The sequence below is a fragment of the Mustelus asterias genome, chromosome 14 (genome assembly GCF_964213995.1).
Source record: "Mustelus asterias chromosome 14, sMusAst1.hap1.1, whole genome shotgun sequence".
Taxonomy (NCBI): domain Eukaryota; kingdom Metazoa; phylum Chordata; class Chondrichthyes; order Carcharhiniformes; family Triakidae; genus Mustelus; species Mustelus asterias.
Window position 1 is genome coordinate 51575824 of NC_135814.1, and position 18124 is coordinate 51593947.

The 18124-nt window shown below is 39.6% G+C and overlaps 1 protein-coding gene across 9 annotated transcripts in view; it reads left to right on the forward strand.

Annotated features, from left to right (window-relative positions):
* tlk1a (tousled-like kinase 1a) overlaps positions 1-11152 on the forward strand; it is a 184374-nt gene extending 173222 nt beyond the window's left edge. For 5 of the 9 annotated variants that reach the window (XM_078228368.1, XM_078228367.1, XM_078228369.1 and 2 more), the window contains exons 18-21: positions 1269-1407; positions 9207-9318; positions 9420-9527; positions 9650-11152. In XM_078228368.1, coding sequence (XP_078084494.1) covers positions 1269-1407; positions 9207-9318; positions 9420-9527; positions 9650-9826 — 536 coding nt within the window. In that variant the 3' untranslated portion in view covers positions 9827-11152. Of the gene's footprint in view, positions 1-1268; positions 1408-9206; positions 9319-9419; positions 9567-9649 lie in introns of all 9 variants that reach the window. The other 4 variants (XM_078228372.1, XM_078228371.1, XR_013499538.1 and 1 more) reach the window with 3 other exon arrangements.
* The last annotated feature ends 6972 nt before the right edge of the window (positions 11153-18124 follow it).

The following is an 18124-nucleotide window of genomic DNA, read 5'->3' on the forward strand; positions in this document are numbered from 1 at the left end:
GCAGGTTTCCCCCTACTTGCGATTGCTGTTGCTCGAGGCACAGAATCTATGTTTGGAGGATCAGCAAGAGGGGGAGAGAGGGCGGAACCTGTGGTTGGAGGAATTGGAGCAGTTATTCTGGCCAGTCCCGTGCATGACATGCGGGAGACTTAAAGTTGCATCGTCATCAATCGCTCACCATCCCCTGAGAAATCAAGGCAAATAATCAGAAAATGAATTAAGAGAAGGGAGACTCTGCAAGTTAGAAGGCTGGAGCAGGAGAGCTGTCACTCAGCCACGAGCCATGCTGGACCCAGCTGCCATCTGCATCCACAGCTCAAGGCACTCCAAGAGAACTGGAGGGAATTAATTTGGCCCCTTCATTTTAGTGTTATCAGTGAGTTAACCAGGTGTGAGGTTGCTAAGCGAGTCGGATACTGTGTCGATGTGGGGGAGAAGATACTTCAATTAGAGTCAGCTATGCAGACTTTGCAGGGGAAGGGTGCATGATTGGCGAGTGACGGAGTATAGGTGTTTGTTCTCAACTCTGCTCCTTACCTGCTCCCAAAATCCTAAACATAGCTATCCACCCATGTCAGCATGTCAGACTGGATACACACACACCTGGAAAAGTGGCTGCAGTGCTCACACTGTGGTTAATGCACAACAGCAACCACAAGAGACTCCCTCTATGCTGCTCCTACAGACTCCCTTGCCTCTGACACAGGCTCCCCTTTCTGCTGCTCCCAGCCCTCCGCCACAGGCCCACCGGCCCTTCTCATTCCTGTTGATATTAGATAATTCTGCACGGACATGGAATCCAATGTTTGATCTCTATAGGCTGACTTGGTACCACATCTGTCTTTGCCTATAAATGATCAGGGAAAGCTAGCAATAGATAACTGTTTTTGCATTTTGGCCAAGGTACTGAGAGACTGAGGTGACTGAGCTGCTTGTTTTCCTTTAGCTGCACTATTGTAGTGTAGCATTCTGAGCAAGCCATAGGCTTGCTGTGATGTTTGCATGGATTATTGGACTGGCAGAATAGGCATCCTGATGACACTAGAAAAGAATAATACGAGTGATGCCATTGAGTTTTGATGTCAGATTGCTGATAATGAAAGAGATATTAACAGCTGATTTTTTTGGTTGCAAGTCTCAAGAAAAATACTTATATTTTGATGTGGCTATGTGGATCTTGAACCCAGACAAATATGAAAGCCGTTGTATAGTTTTTTTTAAAATCTAAGTAAAATGCAGGTAACATGGGTATTTTATTTTACATTTAGGTAATATCCTCTTGGTTGATGGAACTGCATGTGGAGAAATAAAAATAACTGATTTTGGCTTATCAAAAATTATGGATGATGATAATTATAATGCTGTAGATGGAATGGATCTGACATCTCAAGGAGCTGGAACATACTGGTAAACCGTACAAATTATTTCAGCTGAGTGTTCGTGAAATGTCATTTCATTCACAGCTTGGAGGTTCTCTTTGGAAATGGCTCCTGATGATAAAATCTTTAAAATGTACTGCGAGCAAGTAACCCCGGTTGATGAAATTGGAGTCAGCTTCTGAGATTTTGGACATTTTTGTTTTAAAGACATATATAGTAATGATTCTGCTTAGAAACATTGTCAAAAGTGCATTAAAAGATGGAAATTTGAAAGCAATTTGAGTAAGAATAGTGATATTTTTTTCAAGTTAGAATTATACCATACAGAGCTATTACAAAATGGTTGCATAAGCCTTGAATCTGAACTGACGAGGTATTAAGAAAGATCTACCATCCTGAATTACATTTTATTTTTCTGAAAGATTTTTTTATTGAAGGATATATTCTTTTAGTTATAGTTGGCTAAGTAGATTTTTTTAAACTGATGATGTTCTGTGAAAATGAAATTAATATAATTTAATAATTTTTGTATAACCCTACTGCAGAGCACACAATCCAAATTGATATTGTCTGAGGTAGTTTTTCCAATAATACATTAAGTCAAAGTCTTATTGCATTAATCAGCTAAGGGAAGTAGAGTTCCCAAAATGTCATGACTAATGTTTATCCCTCACCCAGCAGCATTGAAAATTTTTTTAAAATGCTAATAGTCATTTGGCAGCGTAAGTATTGCTGAAACAAGACATTTTTTGTTAAAGTTTTACATCTTGCACTCATCAAGACAGTTCACAAGAATACCAATGTCAGGGGAAATAAATTTATACTGTACGAGAAAAGTGTGCTGATTGGTTGGCAAGGAGATGCTGATTGGTAGAGGCAGTACCATGGAGAGTGCATTAGTGGGTGGTGACTGATGGTTAACTGCCAAGCATGGTTTAAAATTTAAACCAGGAAGCTTGACTCTGGTCAAGGCATTGCCTTGGGGAATGAATCAGTGAGTGGCTGTCACATATTTTGTTTAACTGAAATAGGTGCAATGTATGTACATGTTCTTTCTGTCTGCAAAGAACAGGACCCTGTGTATTAATATTTGTAACTTCCAGTACACGCAAATGTGCCACACTGCACGTCTGACTGATGATCTTAAATTGGTTGTCAGCGTAATTCTTCGCTCACTGAGAATTATTTAGCAAATGTTGTGCAATCACAGAATCACATTTTAACGTTGGACACTTGTTTCGCGTTTTACAAACATAGGCTGATTGGGTATGGCCTGTACTTTGCCCATTGCGAACAGCAGAACTTTGACTCCTACTATCCAGTAGCAGCACGGATGGTATTCGCCACTCTCAAAGTTGATGTCAAGTCAAAATGACTTTCTACCTGTCACACAAATGAGTCTGCAAATTACACAAATGAGTAATGTTGTATATGAATTTGTATCAATATGATGCTCTGAATGTAGGCCACACATCCCAAAGGCCAGCAGAATGCATCAAACAGCATGTCCCTTCTGTTGTTCGCTCAAGGTACACATAGTACACAACCAGCCCATGCGCACAAAACTCAACACATTGTGGAATCACACCTAATGTTGCACAATTTTGCAACATTTGCTAAATAATCCTCAATGTTCTAAGAATTATGTTGACATCCAATTTAAGGTTGTCAGTCGGGCTTACAATGTGGCACATTTGCATTCACTGGAAACTTCATATATTAGTACACAGGGCCCTGCAGACAGAACAGGTACACACGTTGCGCCTGTTTCAGCTAAACGCAATAAATGCTGGCCTTTGCTGACTTATTGCTCCTTGACCAATAAGCATCAAGTCGCCTGATATAAATTTGTATGTTTGGCAGGTAACAGTCAGTCACCATCAACTGGTGCATTCTCCATCGCAATGCCTCTACCAATCAAAATCCACTTGCCAACCAATGAGCACTCTCTTCTCATATAGTATAAATTTGTTGTTTCCTCTGACATTGTTCTGAGTGTAAGATGAAAAACTTCAACAAAAAATGTCTTTTCAGCAAAAAGGTATCAATAAAGTTTGCCATTTATCATATTTCTGTTTGTGCGACCATGCTGTGTGTAAACTGGTTGTCACACTTCCTTTTTTTAGAAAAGTGATAACACTTCAAAGGTACTTCACTGAATGTGAAAAGATTTGGGTCATCCTACGGTTATGTAAGGTGTTATATAAATTCATGTTCCTTCTAAGGTGTCAGATCTGTAGAAATCAGAAATATGTGCATGTAAATAGAGCCTTTTGCCAAGTTTCTAGGCTAGAAATGATTATTGTTTGTTGTTGCACAAAGCTTCTGAATCAAACAATTTGGTAAAATTGATATGGATTTTGGACAGAATTGGACCAATGCTGTTAGATGCTATGTGCCTAGTTTAGGCGCCAATAAAACTTGCCATTCATTGTTGCCCAATTAGTGGAGATGAGCAGCTGTGCATCATCCAAGATACATCAGTTTTTTTAAGCTTGTAAGCTCACTCTCCAGTGGAGCATTAAGTAAAATTACTAATTCACAGATCTATTTAGGGAAGCAAGTGTTGGCATTTCATTGTTTACTGTTGGTTGTGGGATCGCTTAGCTCTGTTTGTCATATATTGCTTCCACTATTTGGCTTGCAAGTAGTCCTGTGTTGTGGCTTCACCATATTGACACCTCATTTTTGGGTATGCCTGGTTTTCCTCCTTGCGTTTTTCCTGCACTCTTCTTTGGACCAGTGTGGATCCTCTGGCTTGGTGTACTGGTAAAGTGAGGGGTATGTTGGGCCATTATTTTACACATTGAGGTTGAATAAAATTCTGTTGCTGTTGATGGCCAATAGCACCTCCTGAGTGTCAATTTTGAGTTGGCATATGCATTCTAAATTTCTCATCCAGAGCTACATCTGTGCCCTGGTCACCTTCGGTGCTTTTTCAGATTGGTGTCCAACTTGGAAAATTGCTGATACATCAGCTGAGGAGGGATGATCTGCAAGGAGGTTTCCTTGTCCATGTTTGACCTGATGCCATGAGACTTCATGGAATACAGAGTCAATGTTGAGGACACTCACACTCAGGGCAACTCCCTCCTGACTGTATGCCATTGTGCGCACCACTGGCAGGACTACCCTGCCGGTGGGACAGGACAGACTCTGGGTTGGTGATGGTCGTGTGTGGGACATTTTCTGTAAAATGTTACAGAGCATGTGGATAGATAAGTCCCCGAAGCCGGATGGGATCTATCCCAGGTTACTGCGGGAGGCAAGGGAAGAAATAGCTGGGGACTTAGCAGATATCTTTCCATCCTCTTTGACCACAGGCGAGGTGCCAGAGGACTGGAGAATAGCCAATGTTGTTCCCTTGCTTAAGAAAAGAAGCAGGGATAATCCAGGAAATTATAGGCCGGTGAGCCTGACAGGTAGGGAAGCTTTTGGAGAAGATACTGAGCAAGATATATACACGTTTGGAAGAAAATGGACTTGTTAGTGACAGGCAGCATGGTTTTGTATGGGGAAGGTCATCTCTCACCAACTTGATTGAATTTTTTGAAGAGGTGACAAAGATAATTGATGAGGGAAGGGCTGTGGATGTAGTTTATATGGACTTTAGTAAGGCATTTGACAAGGTCCCACATGGTAGACTGGTACAAAAACTAAAAGCACTTGGGATTCGGGGTGGGCTGGCTCGATGGATACAAAACTGATTTCATTATAGGAGACATATTGTAGAAGGGTATTTTTCAGAATGGAGATCTGTAGCTATTGGTGTTCCACAGGGATCATACAGGGGTCTCTGTTGTTTGTGGAATATATATATATATGATCTGGAAGAAAATGTGGGTGGTCTGATTAGTACATTCGCGGATGGCACAAAGATTGGTGGAGTTCCTGATAGTGCTGGGGATTGTCAAAGCATATAACAGGGTATAGATGGATTGGAGACTCGGGCACAGAAATGACAGATGGAATTTAATCTGGACGAATATGAGGTGATGCGTTTTGGATGATCAAATTAAGGTGTGGATTATACTGTAAATGGCAGAACGCTTAAGAAATTAACATGCAGAGGGATCTGGGCGTGCAAGTCCACAGTTCCCTACAAGTGGCAACACAGATGACCAAGGTGATTAAGAAGGCATATGGCATGCTTGCCTTCATCAGCCGGGACATTGAGTACAAGAGTTGGGAAATCATGTTGCAGCTATATAAAACTTGGTTGGTCCGCATTTGGAGTATTGCGTGCAGTTCTGGTCACCACACTACCAGAAGGACATGGAAGCTTTGGAGAAATTGCAAAGAAGGTTCACCAGGATGTTGCTTGGTCTTGAGGGTGTTGGCTATGAGGAGAGAGGTTGAATAAACTAGATCTGTTTTCACTGGAAAGACAGAGAATGAGGGGAGACCTGATAGAAATCTACAAAATTATGAGAGGCATAGACAGGGTGGAAAGTTGAAGCTTTTTTCTGCAGGGTGGCAGTATCAATTTAAGGGAGATGTTTTTCATGCAGAGTGGTGGGTGCCTGGAACGTGCTGTCAGAGGAGGTGGTGGAAGCAGCTGCATTAGCAACATTTAAGAGGCATGATGGGTACATGAATAGGAAAGGAATAGAGGAATATGGACTGAATAAGGGCAGAAGGTTTTCTTTACTTGGGGCATCATGACCGGCATGGGCCTGGGAGACTAAATGGTCTGTTCCTGTGCTCTATTTTTCTTTGTTCTTTGACGTGGTCATACTCACTGAATCATACCTTGCAGACAGTGTCAGGCTCGTATGTGGGGTAGCTCTCCCAATTTGGCACAAGCCCCCAAATGTTAGCAAGGAGGACTTTACAGAGTCAACAGGGCTGTGTGTGCTGTTGTCATTTACAGTGGCTGGGTGGTCTATAGAGTTTACTGCAGCAGTTTGATACAATTGAAGTACATTTCCGAGAGCAGTTAAGAGTCAACCACATGCTGTGGGTTTGCAGTCACATCTCAGGCCAGACCAGACAAGAACGACAGATTTCCTTCTCTAAAGGATATTAGCAAACCAAATGGGTTTTTAATGACAATTGACAATAGGTTAATGGTCACCATTACTGGAACTAGGATTTATTAATTAATTGAATTTCAGTTCCACCATTTGCCATGGTGGGATTTGAATTTGTGATCCCAGAGCATCGCTCAGTGTCTCTGGGTCACTCGTCCAGTGATATTACCATTGAGCTATGGCCCCCCTCTAATGGATGTTTATGGATATTATTGTATATGGACTTCAAAAGATGTTCAGCAATCCTCCTTGTAAGCGACTTTGCTAAAGTTGAAGCTTATGGAATTGAAGGGAAATTATTAACCTGGATAGGAAATTGGCTAAATTACAGCAGAAAGAATGAGGATAATGGACAGGGTCTAATTGACATAATATGACTATTGTCCCACAAGGATCTGAGTAGAGGCCTTAACTATTCACTGTATTCGTTCACAATATAGATGATGGGATAGAAAGTCGCATAGATCATGTACCAATGACACAAAGATGAGGCATTGAGATGGATGCATAAAATTACGGAGATATTGAGTAAATGGGCAAAACTGTGACAAATGCATTTTAGTGTTGGTAAATGTGAGGTCATCTGCTTCGAACCTAAAAAAGATAAAACCGGACACTTCCTAAAAGTGAGAAACAGTAGAGGTCCAAAGAAATGAAATCCAGATACATAGATCATTAAAATATCATGAACAGATGCATAAAGTAATTAAAATGTCTAATGTAATGCTGGCCTTAATATCTGGAGGGCTAGAATACCGGGGTTTGAAGTTATGCTGTGGCTATGTAGAAGCTCTCATTAGACGACACCTGGTCTACTGTGAACAGTTCTGGGCACCACATCTTAGGAAGGTTACATTGGCCTTGGAAGTATTGCAATGCAGGTTTACCAGAATGATCACTGGACGCCAGGGGTTAAATTACAAGGAGAGATTGCGCAAATTAGGGTTGTATTCCCTGGAATTTGGAAGGTTAAGAGGTGATTTGCTATTTTCAATACGTTAAGGAGAGCAAATAGGGTAGATAGAGTGAAACTATTTCTGCTGGTTGGGAAACCCAAGACTGGAGGCATAGGTATGGCTCTAAGGTTAAGACTATAGGGAGTGAAATTTGAAAGTGTGTTTATTCCTGAGATATCAAACTTGTATCTTAGACCTTAAATAGGATTTTCAAAAAGAAAGTGGCACTTATGCATTCCAGGCAACTTGGTGGATTCAGCACAGAATGTATCAGAGAAAATTTCTGTTGTTGTGTTTTGCAGTTTGTTACTTTCATTCTTTCTAGTTTTGATGGGATGTTTTGTTAAGATAATCCCATGCAGTCAGGGTTGATTTGTTATGGGAAGGTTGTGACTGGCTAACTTGATCGTATTCTTCTGTGGAGGCAGTAGGAGGGTGGCATGGAATGAAAGTAATTGCTGGAAGAAGGATTAGGGAAGAGTTGAGTAATGTTGTCATCCTGAGCTTGATGGGGATCTGGAACTGTACCTAAAATGGTGATTGAGACAAAAATCCTCATCAAATTTTAAAAGTACTTGGATATGTGCTCTAATCTACAAGACTCGAGAGCTGGAAAGTGAGACTAGGCTGGATTTCTAGGCCAGCAAAGATACAATTGACTGCTTGGTACCTTTCTGTTCTGTTCATTCCTATTATTCTGTTTCATGTACGCGCCAAATTATTGTGCAATCAAGAAACCTTCACGTTGGAATATTTTTGCAGAGTGACAAAAGAAGAATGTGTTGTACATTGATTGTGACCTTACCTAAGTGCAGACATCTGTGACTGACACAGTGCAGTACTGAACATGTGCTGCACATTTGGAGATGACACCTTTCAAAAAAGACTTTAACCATCTACCATTCCATGTTTCACATTTGTCTCTGAATGAAGCTGTCAGTTTATTGCAACTTTAATAAATTGGACACTTTTCCAAATTAGGTTAATTTAGGAATTTTACAACCAGAAAGTGATTGAAAAATTGCGACTATCAATCTGACTTTTCACACCCAAGTACAATGGGGCAGAATTAGCATTGAGTGCAATCCAGTTGAAGCAGCACAAAGGATCACCGAAACTTGAGCATAAATTTCCAATGCTGCTTTAAAAATAAATGTCCCCAAAACTAGCTTCATCCACAAAATTGGCTGTGATCCCAAATCAAATTAACAAGTGGCAACTTCCCACTGCATGCATCAGTTTGAGGAGAGTGTTCAGTTTGAACTCATATTTTCTTGCAGACAAAGGCATGTTTTAAAAGTTTTGATAGTAAAATATATTTAATTTCTAAGAAACTGACTAATGCAAACTAATGAGACTCGTAAATGGTTCAGTAACAGATATTTTAAACCATTTTCAGTGATTTTAAAATCTAGCTACTCACAGGTAGAGAGGACCAGATGCTTGTAAAAATGCTAATTTTTTTCAGATCAATCTATTTTCAGTTGTATTAATAAACTTGCACCGTTCTTAAAAGCATCAACTGAGTATTTTTAATGCAGAGAAAATTTTCAGACCTGTTGCACTGGTTGATTTAAGATTTTATATTTGTGATTATATAAATGCATTTTACCGGAAACTTGAGTTGTAAACTAACTGGCACAATTTGTGCCAAATCGCATCATTGTGTCCAAAGTGTAAATGCCACCCCAATTTGTTTAATTAGCTCTGCCATGCAATTAAATACTTGTACAAGAAAATACAGTTTGCATTAAACCATAACTTGATTTGAGGTTCTCTTGTTTAATAAGTCTTAATTTTTATCTGTACTGACGGTAGCAATATTTTAACTTTGACAGGTATTTGCCTCCTGAGTGTTTTGTTGTAGGAAAAGAGCCACCCAAAATTTCTAACAAAGTGGATGTCTGGTCTGTAGGAGTTATCTTCTTTCAGTGTCTCTATGGTCGTAAGGTGAGAGTTTTCATTTAGTTTGTTTTATCAACAAAATAGGTGTGTTTGTTTCTGTCTTTTGAAAAAAAACTGGATCTAATGTAAAGTCTTCTGCTTTTCAGCCATTTGGCCACAATCAGTCACAGCAAGACATCTTGCAGGAGAACACAATATTAAAAGCTACTGAAGTCCAATTTCCTGTTAAACCAGTTGTTAGCAATGAAGCAAAGGTAGTTGTTCCCAGTGTTCTTATGTAACCTTGTTAATAGGTAATGGGTGATTTTTTCTTCAGATTATTTCAACTAATTGTTGGGGTTCACTTTGTATAAAATCTAATGCTTCTGTGTTCCAGGCTTTCATTAGGCGCTGTCTAGCTTACCGCAAAGAAGATCGCTTTGATGTGCATCTGCTGGCTAATGATGCCTACCTTCTCCCTCATATGCGCCGGTCAAATTCTTCAGGAAATATACATATGCCTGGGCCAGCCACAATTCCTATTTCGCCCATGTCAAGCATAGTTTCTTATTGAGATTTATTTTAGTCAGGTTGACAATTCCTGTAGAACTTCTTTCAAAGTTAATTTGCAGCTGGATGACATAACTTGTGGGGGGCTGGTCGAGATGTGAGAAAAAGGGGAGGCCGTGAAATGATTGAAGTGTACCAATTTTTGAATCTTTTGATTTATTTCAAATAGAATTTGAACCATGGACAACAATGAGCTGCACTTGTAACAAATTACTGTACACCGTAAAACTCGGTACTCCCATTAGGCAGCCTTTTGTGTTCAGAAGCTGAAGACTGTTCAGCCTCTCCTGCTTTTTTGGGAACACTGTACATAGTAGCCTAATGAGTCACTTTGGGACTATTTTTTAATACTTAATACTGATTTTGTTTAAAATAAGGCCAGAACAAATGATTTTAGCACAAAGAAAATACAACAGCCCACCCAAATAAAATTATGTGAAGAGAGATTACAGTAGCTCTTATAAAACCTGGCAATGCACAAAAACAATTGCGTTTTGAAGCTACTCTGAACAGCTGGTGTATTTATAGGTCAAACTGTAGAATGTACTGTGCAGAATAATAGTCAGATAGCATTGTTTTATATTGTTGTAAATGATTTCATTATACTTGTTAAGTTACAGCAGTTTGATTCTGTACAGGCTGTATAAAGATCTGGCTTTGTTTGTTTAGTTTTCTTAATGGGATCTCTAATTCCAATAATGGAGCTTTTGCCATTCGGCAATGCTGCTAAGTTGAATGGTGTTTTTGTTACAACATGGCCTTCGTACATTATCCACAGAGCTGAGGTTATGTAAAAGCTTAATTTTGCATTAAATGAGACCATCTTAAACAAGGTTTGTAGTTTTGACGGACAGGTCATTTTATTGATAAGCCTTGACCTGTTTGTAAAATAATTTTAGGTGGTATTCAATTATTTTGGAAGAAAAATGGGAATGCAAATGAGACCACGAGTTTGCAGGATTATTGGTTTCTTCTCTGTGTAGATATGTATGATGTGAAACATTTAATTCTGAATAATTGCCTTGTGCTGTACAAATTACAACCATTTTCAGTAATACAAAATCTTGCTGTTTAGTACAGTTTACTGCTTGTTTTAACAGCCATGCTATAGAATACCTGTATGTAATTAGTACACTGAAACAAACAAAACAAAATTGGTTCATCTAGGCTTTGTTAATGTTGTATAATTAAGCTGTTGCCTGTGTTCCTGTTGTTGAAAGCTACTTTGTTTTCACTGTAAATAAAATGTTAACTGTCAATAAAAAAGGTGCTGCTGATACTGTAGAGAGTGTAGCCAAAACCAGTAATAAACATTCAAAATTCTATTTCATTCAGGTTGTTTTGTGTAAAAAAAAATGTATTTTAAACATTGTGAATACTACTAAACTTGGCTTGATCTGTTCTTGGAAAATCGCATAACAAAGCTATTAATTCCTATTACACTGGAGATATGGCACATGGTTTCCATTTCCAGTCTCTATTGAGCCTCAAAACATGCAAGTCCAGTTTATCGCAACTATTTATTTTGCCACTGTTCCTCAAACCGCCATTTTTACTGTAGACTTGGGATAAGGATGTGGTGTAGATTAGATCATACTTACTTTATAAATTTTTGCCATCAAACCAGCCAGTCCTTTGTCGTCCTCATTTTGTAATGCTGTAAATTACATGTAAGTAGAGGTGACAAACCTCGAGAACAAATGGCAATAAAATAAAGGGCCAAATCTTCCGAGGAGTGGAATCACCTTCGGATTTCCACTCCCATCATTTACCTTGCACAAGAGATCTACATTTCTTGCCCGGGCATCCAAACTATGCATCCTGAGAAATGTAAAGTGTAGCTGTTCGGGAATCTTTATAGCGTAATGCAGGAGCTTTGGGAGAAGACAAACCATACTCCTTTTTTTTATGGCACTAGTTGCCGTATACCATTGAGTTTGTGTCCCAAAGGCACTTTGAGAAGCTACAAAGAAGTTAGAGTGGCAAGTAAGTGGGTGAGGAGGTAAGGTAGTCAGGGGTGTCGGAGTTAGTTGATTGGTACTTGGGGTGGGGATGGATTGTCAGGTTGTGGGGTTCCAGTGGGGTCTGGGGAGGTTCAGTCAGGGAGGAGTTGTATAGCTACCCGAGAGTTAGAGCTGGTTTTAATCCTTCTAATCTTTCCTGGGTAACTTTTCTGGTAAGTAAGTCGGAACTCAGAATTTCAGATGCAGGGGAATTCGCCCAACAGGAGTTCAAACTTCCTGGGAAATTCCCGTGGAGTCATTGCATTGGAACTTCTGAGGGGTCCCCATTGCATTTTCTCTGGTACACCGATCCAGAGACCAGAAGATCTGGGCTAATGTTAGAATATAAATTGAAATAAAATACAATTGATGATGACAGCAGCAATATTTCTTTCAGGTTATATGGGAACAAAATGACCAACCACATTTTCTCCAGAAAACCATAGGGAAAGACCTGAAAAAGAGCCAAAACAAATGAGAACATAACTGACAAAGGTATTGATGTATAAATGTCAAAATACTGCTGATAGTGGAAATCTGAAATCAAACAGAAACTGCTACAGACGACCAGGTCAGGGAACATCAATGAAGAGAGCAATAAGAGTCTTGGGTCAATCTATTGGCTGATCTGGAAGAAGTAAATGATGTAAACAACTGCAAAGCAGGGAAAAGGGAGAGTGGTAGAAAGAACAAAAGAAGTAGTCTGTAATAGCGATTTGCTTTGCGCAATAGAAGCTCAAAGAATGGTATCTCATCTCTCAGTTAAGCGCTTTACAGCTTCCAAATTCAACATCGGGTTCAACAATTTTGGATCATGACCAGTTTGCTTATTTGGGCAGGAGAAGCTGGTAAGGATTTGATTGCCATCTGCAGCTCCTGTAGATCCATCTTTTGTTTCTTCACTTGTTCCATACCCAACCTCCTTTTTCCTTGCATTCATTCCTTTTGTCATAAAATTTGCCTACACTCCATCCATTTTTGTCATATGGAAGGACTGTGGGTATTGATCTGTTTTATGGAATCTTGTGCAACATGCTGCCTCTCTGAGGGAAATAGTTAGTATCCATTATCGCTGTCATCTGCCTAGTTCCAGTCCTGAATGGGTATTAGAGACACATTGTCAGATGCTGAAAAATTATTCTGCAAGGACATTAGTGGGAAGGGAAAAATAAATAACTTGACTGGACAAATTTTTATGAATTAAATTTAAATAAAATAATTCAAGATGGTCTTCTGGTTATTCAGTTATAATTTTGAAACAAATCTGAGGGGTTACTATAATATCTTGTACCTAAAGATCTCTAAAGGTTGCCACTCAAGTGGATAGAGCTGTGAAGAAGGCCTATAATATGTTAGCTTTTATTAACAGGGGGTTGGAGTTTAAGAGCCGTGGCGTTATGCTGCAACTGTACAGGACCTTGGTGAGACCACATTTGGAATATTGTGTGCAGTTCTGGCACCTCACTATAAGAAGGATGTGGAAGCGCTGGAAAGAGTGCAGAGGAGATTTACCAGGATGCTGCCTGGTTTGGAGGGTAGGTCTTATGAGGAAAGGTTGAGGGAGCTGGGGCTGTTCTCTCTGGAGCGGAGGAGGCTGAGGGGAGACTTAATAGAGGTTTATAAAATGATGAAGGGGATAGATAGAGTGAACGTTCAAAGACTATTTCCTCGGGTGGATGGAGCTATTACAAGGGGGCATAACTATAGGGTTCATGGTGGGAGATACAGGAAGGATATCAGAGGTAGCTTCTTTACGCAGAGAGTGGTTGGGGTGTGGAATGGACTGCAGTGACAGTGGAGTCAAACACTTCAGGAACATTTAAGCGGTTATTGGATAGGCACATGGAGCACACCAGGATGATAGGGAGTGGGATAGCTTGATCTTGGTTTCAGATAAAGCTCGGCACAACATCGTGGGCCGAAGGGCCTGTTCTGCGCTGTACTGTTCTATGTTCTTAAAGAGTGAATTAATCATCTGGAAAAGCCAATTGTATGTCAATCCTGCGTCTCTTTGAAACGGTATGGTCAGTTTTCCAACCGGAGCCCTAGTGATCAAAGAAATTTTTCCCCTCTCTGTAGAGGCTGATGTTTAAAATGAAATTTGAACTTAAAAGTTGCTAACTGAAAGAATGACACAAGTTTTAAGACATTTTTAACGACAGAGTAAAAGCTTTTTGCAACTTGTAAGTTAAACTATGGAAGGGATACCCCCTTATTCTTAGTCTAACCGAAAATACACCACATGTATACTTTACACTGTCCTTTACATGACCATTCAATTCTCAGTTGAGTCAATCCAAAGTGATTCTTAGCTCCCAAGGATTTATTCCTGTTCTTTTTCTTCTCAGTTTAGTTATTCACAATCTAAGAACCATCTTCCACTGTGAGGTTTTCTTTTCCCAGAGACTCGTCTAGCTTGGGCTAAGTGGACTCTTCCAGCCTCTCTCCAGCTCCCCACAAGTTTCAATCCAAACACAAGCTTCCACCTGCATTCCTGTGCAGTAAGCCATAAGAGACTTTATTAGCCTCTAGCTGCTCCCTCTCCCGGTAAGGCAGACTCAAAAACACTCCAATATTCTCGGAAAGCTTGTAATCTCTACAGTGGCTTCATCTGTATTAATCCCCATGGCAATATGAATCCCATAGTCCTTGTATGTTGGTAGAATGCTAATTAGCTATACTTGAGAGCCCAACTCTTTCATTTTGGAACTAATTGGACAGTTGAAAGCACAACTGTTTACAAGCCGACATTCTCAATACTTTTCTGGGACAGGCTGCTGCCATTGTCTCCAAGCATAAATACCTGGCACCTTCTTTAGAGTAAAACGATCTAAGCCTTCCTTTAATTTTTCAATGAAACCAACTGGGCTTGCTGTCAGGCAGACTTCATAACAGGTCACATGGTCCGTTTAGTACCTTAAATTTAAAGACTGTCCCAGAATATAACAATCTTAAACTTCATTGTAACACTCCCTAAAGAATGAAAAGTAATTACCAAAGTGATGAGTTTTCATAAATATTATCCAAAATATAACAACTCACTTACAACATTCCATACATTTTAACAACCAACTTACTACATACAGTGAAAATATCTTTCTCCCCTAAGCTTCTATTTCCAATTGAACAGCCCATCTTGGCAGCATCATGATTAATTTGTACCTATTAAACCCATGTAACAATTAGGATTAAAGTCCAGTTTCTTTTGATTTTTAAAACTCTTCCTCTGTCGCACGAGTATTTGCTGCTTTGCTGGTAGCTTCTTATGATTATTAAAATTCACATTGTTTCCATGTCCTTGGTTTAAAAAATTGCACAATTGATTCAATCTGGGAAACTTTGTCTAGAACAATATTACTGATTTCTGTTATTCCCTCAGATCTTTGAATTCTGGTAGATGTAAATTGTAGACTCGGAAGAAAGTCTCTCTCGTAATGCTTTTTACCCTATGGATTTGGTATTACACTTGTTTTTTCTTTGAAACTAGACCTTACATTGTCATCAGGATGTTGACTGTTTAACTCTCCTGTTCAGATGCTATCTTCTGATCTCCATACCCTTTCAGAGGTATAGGTTGTTCAATGCCCAAATTTGAAAAATATGTCTCTAGACAACCACCTGAGTCATCTTTCTCCCATTTAAATACAAGACTATGCTCTCCTTCAAGAATCTTATTGAGATTATTTATTTTAAAAATCCTGATATTCATATTTAGCTCTCTGTCTTCAGTTTTTGATCTTCCTATTCAATAAGTTTTGCCACAATTCTTTCCAAGGAAGAGCCACGGCTTTACACTCCAAAACTTTAATCCGGCTTTGTAATTCCACAGTAACGACATCTTTTAGAGCCAGATCATTTTGGGTTCAATCATTATTGCTCTGTGTTTGTCCAACAGTCTGGAATACTGCGGCTGTATTCTGTTTTGACACCAGTGGCTTAGATCTGCAGGCAAGTTTAATTGACATGGATCCAATTCTTTTGCAGCTGCTGTTTATCATGAGTCTGAGTCTAAAGGCTTCTTTGCTGTTAGAAGTCTGAACTTTTGATTCTTTGGAACCCTCTTTAGTCAAAACAACCTCTCTAATGTGCTACTATCATCATTAATTAACAGAGCCACCCTTCCACCTTTTCTTAACTTTGTCCTTTCTAAATGTCATACATCCTTCAGTATTTAAGTCAGAAACTGTCATCCTGCAGCCTGTAATGGCTATCAGTGCAAATAAAATTTAATAAGTACAATGAGTTCATCTGTTTTGTTTCGAATACTACTTGCATTTAGAGACACAGTCTTTAGTTTTGTCCTTTTATTACTTTTGTAGCATTCAGCCTTACCTGCTGAATAACTCTTAAAATAATGCTCTTCCCTTCCTGTCATGGGCTGTTCATCATTTTCCATATTAGTACCTTCCTCTCGTTTTGTTTCTACTCATTGGTATACACATTTTCCCAAATTTGATCGCTTGCCCCCATTATTACATTTAACACTCTCTCTACTTCCCTAGTTATGTAGCTCATGAGAACATTAGGAAAAGGATGGTGCTGCCAAATCTAGAGGCCTCTGGTTATCCAGAAGCATACGGGGTAAAACAGAAAAAGAAAGCTTATGGCCATCACAAAAAACTTAATACTGTAGAAAACTTAGCCAAGTATAAAAAGTACAGGGACGAAGTAAAAAATGAAACTAGGAAAGCAACAGGTGGATATGAAAAAAATATTGGCAGGTAATATCAAGGAAAATCCAAAGATGTTTAGCAATACATTAAGAAACAAGAGGATAACTAAGGAAAGGGTAGGGCCTATCAGAGATGCACACAGTAACTTGTGCATTGGTGCAGATGATGTGGGCAGGGTTCTTGTCTTCACAAAGGAGGTGGAATGTGCAGGCATTCTAGTTAGAGGAAAATTGTGAAATATTAGATACAATATACATACCGAGAGAGGAAGTACTGAAGGGACTGTCATCCTTGAAGGTAGATAAATCACCAGGGCTGGATGGATTGTACCCCAAGCTGTTAAAGGTAGTAAGGGAGGAAATAATGGGTGCTCCGAGGATCATTTACCAATCTAGATACAGGTGAGGTACCAGAGGATTGGATGAAAGTGGCGCCATTATTTTGAAAAGGTGCAAGGGATAGGTCAGATAATTATAGGCTGGTCAATCTGACTTTGATGGTGGGCACATTGTTAGAATCAATTCTGAGAGACAGGCTGAACTGTCACTTAGGAAGGATTGGATTCATCCAGGACAGTCAGCATGGTTTTGTTAGGAGAAGGTCGTGTCTTACTAATTTAATCAAATTTATTGAGCAAGTAACAAGAATTGATGAGGGTAGTGAAGTGGATTTGTCTGTGTGGATTTTAGTAAGACACTTGACAAGGTCCCACATGGCAGACTGGTCAGAAAATAAAAGCCCATAGTGTACAGGGGAACATGGTACGTTGGATCCAAAATTAGCTCAGCAGCAGGAAAGAAAGGGTAATGGTAGATGGATGTTTTTGTGAATGGAAAGCAGTTTCCACAGGGCCCTTGCTGTTGTATATATTAATGATTTGGATTTTTGGGAGACATGATTGAGATATTTGCAGATGATGCAAAAATTGGCTGTGTAATTGATAGTGAAGAGGATTGCTGTCAACTCCAGAATGATATCAATAGTTCGTTTAAATGGGCAGAAAAGTGGCAAGTGGAATTAAATGCAGAGAAGTGTGGGGAGAGCAAACAAAGAAGGGAATACTCAATGAATGGAAGGATATTGGGATGGGTAGAGGAAGTGAGAGACCTTGAAGTGCATGGGCACAGGTCCCTAAAGGTGGGAGGACAGATGGTCAAAGTGGTGAAGAAAGCATTTAGAATTATTTTCTTTACTGAATAAGTTTTAGATACAAAAGCAGTGACATAATGATGGAACTGTATAAAATGCTGGTTAGGTCACAGCTGGAATTTTGTGTACAGTTCTGGTCACCACAGGAGGACATAATTGCACTGGAGAGAGCACAGAAGAGATTTACAAGAATGTTGCCTTGGCTTGAAAATTGCAGCTATGAAGAAACGTTGGATAAGCTGGGGCTGTTTTTCTCAGAACAGAGGAGGCTAAGGGGTAACTTAATGGAGGTGTACAAGATTATGTGGGGCCTTAATAGAGTAGACAGAAAACCTGCTTGCTGACGCTCATTTTGGATTCTGCCAAGGCCACTTGGCTCCAGATTTCATTGTAGCCTTGGCACAAACATGACAATGAGCTGAGCTTAACAGATTAGATTTCACAGGGCCGATTGCTCACTCCTTCGGAAAGGACTGA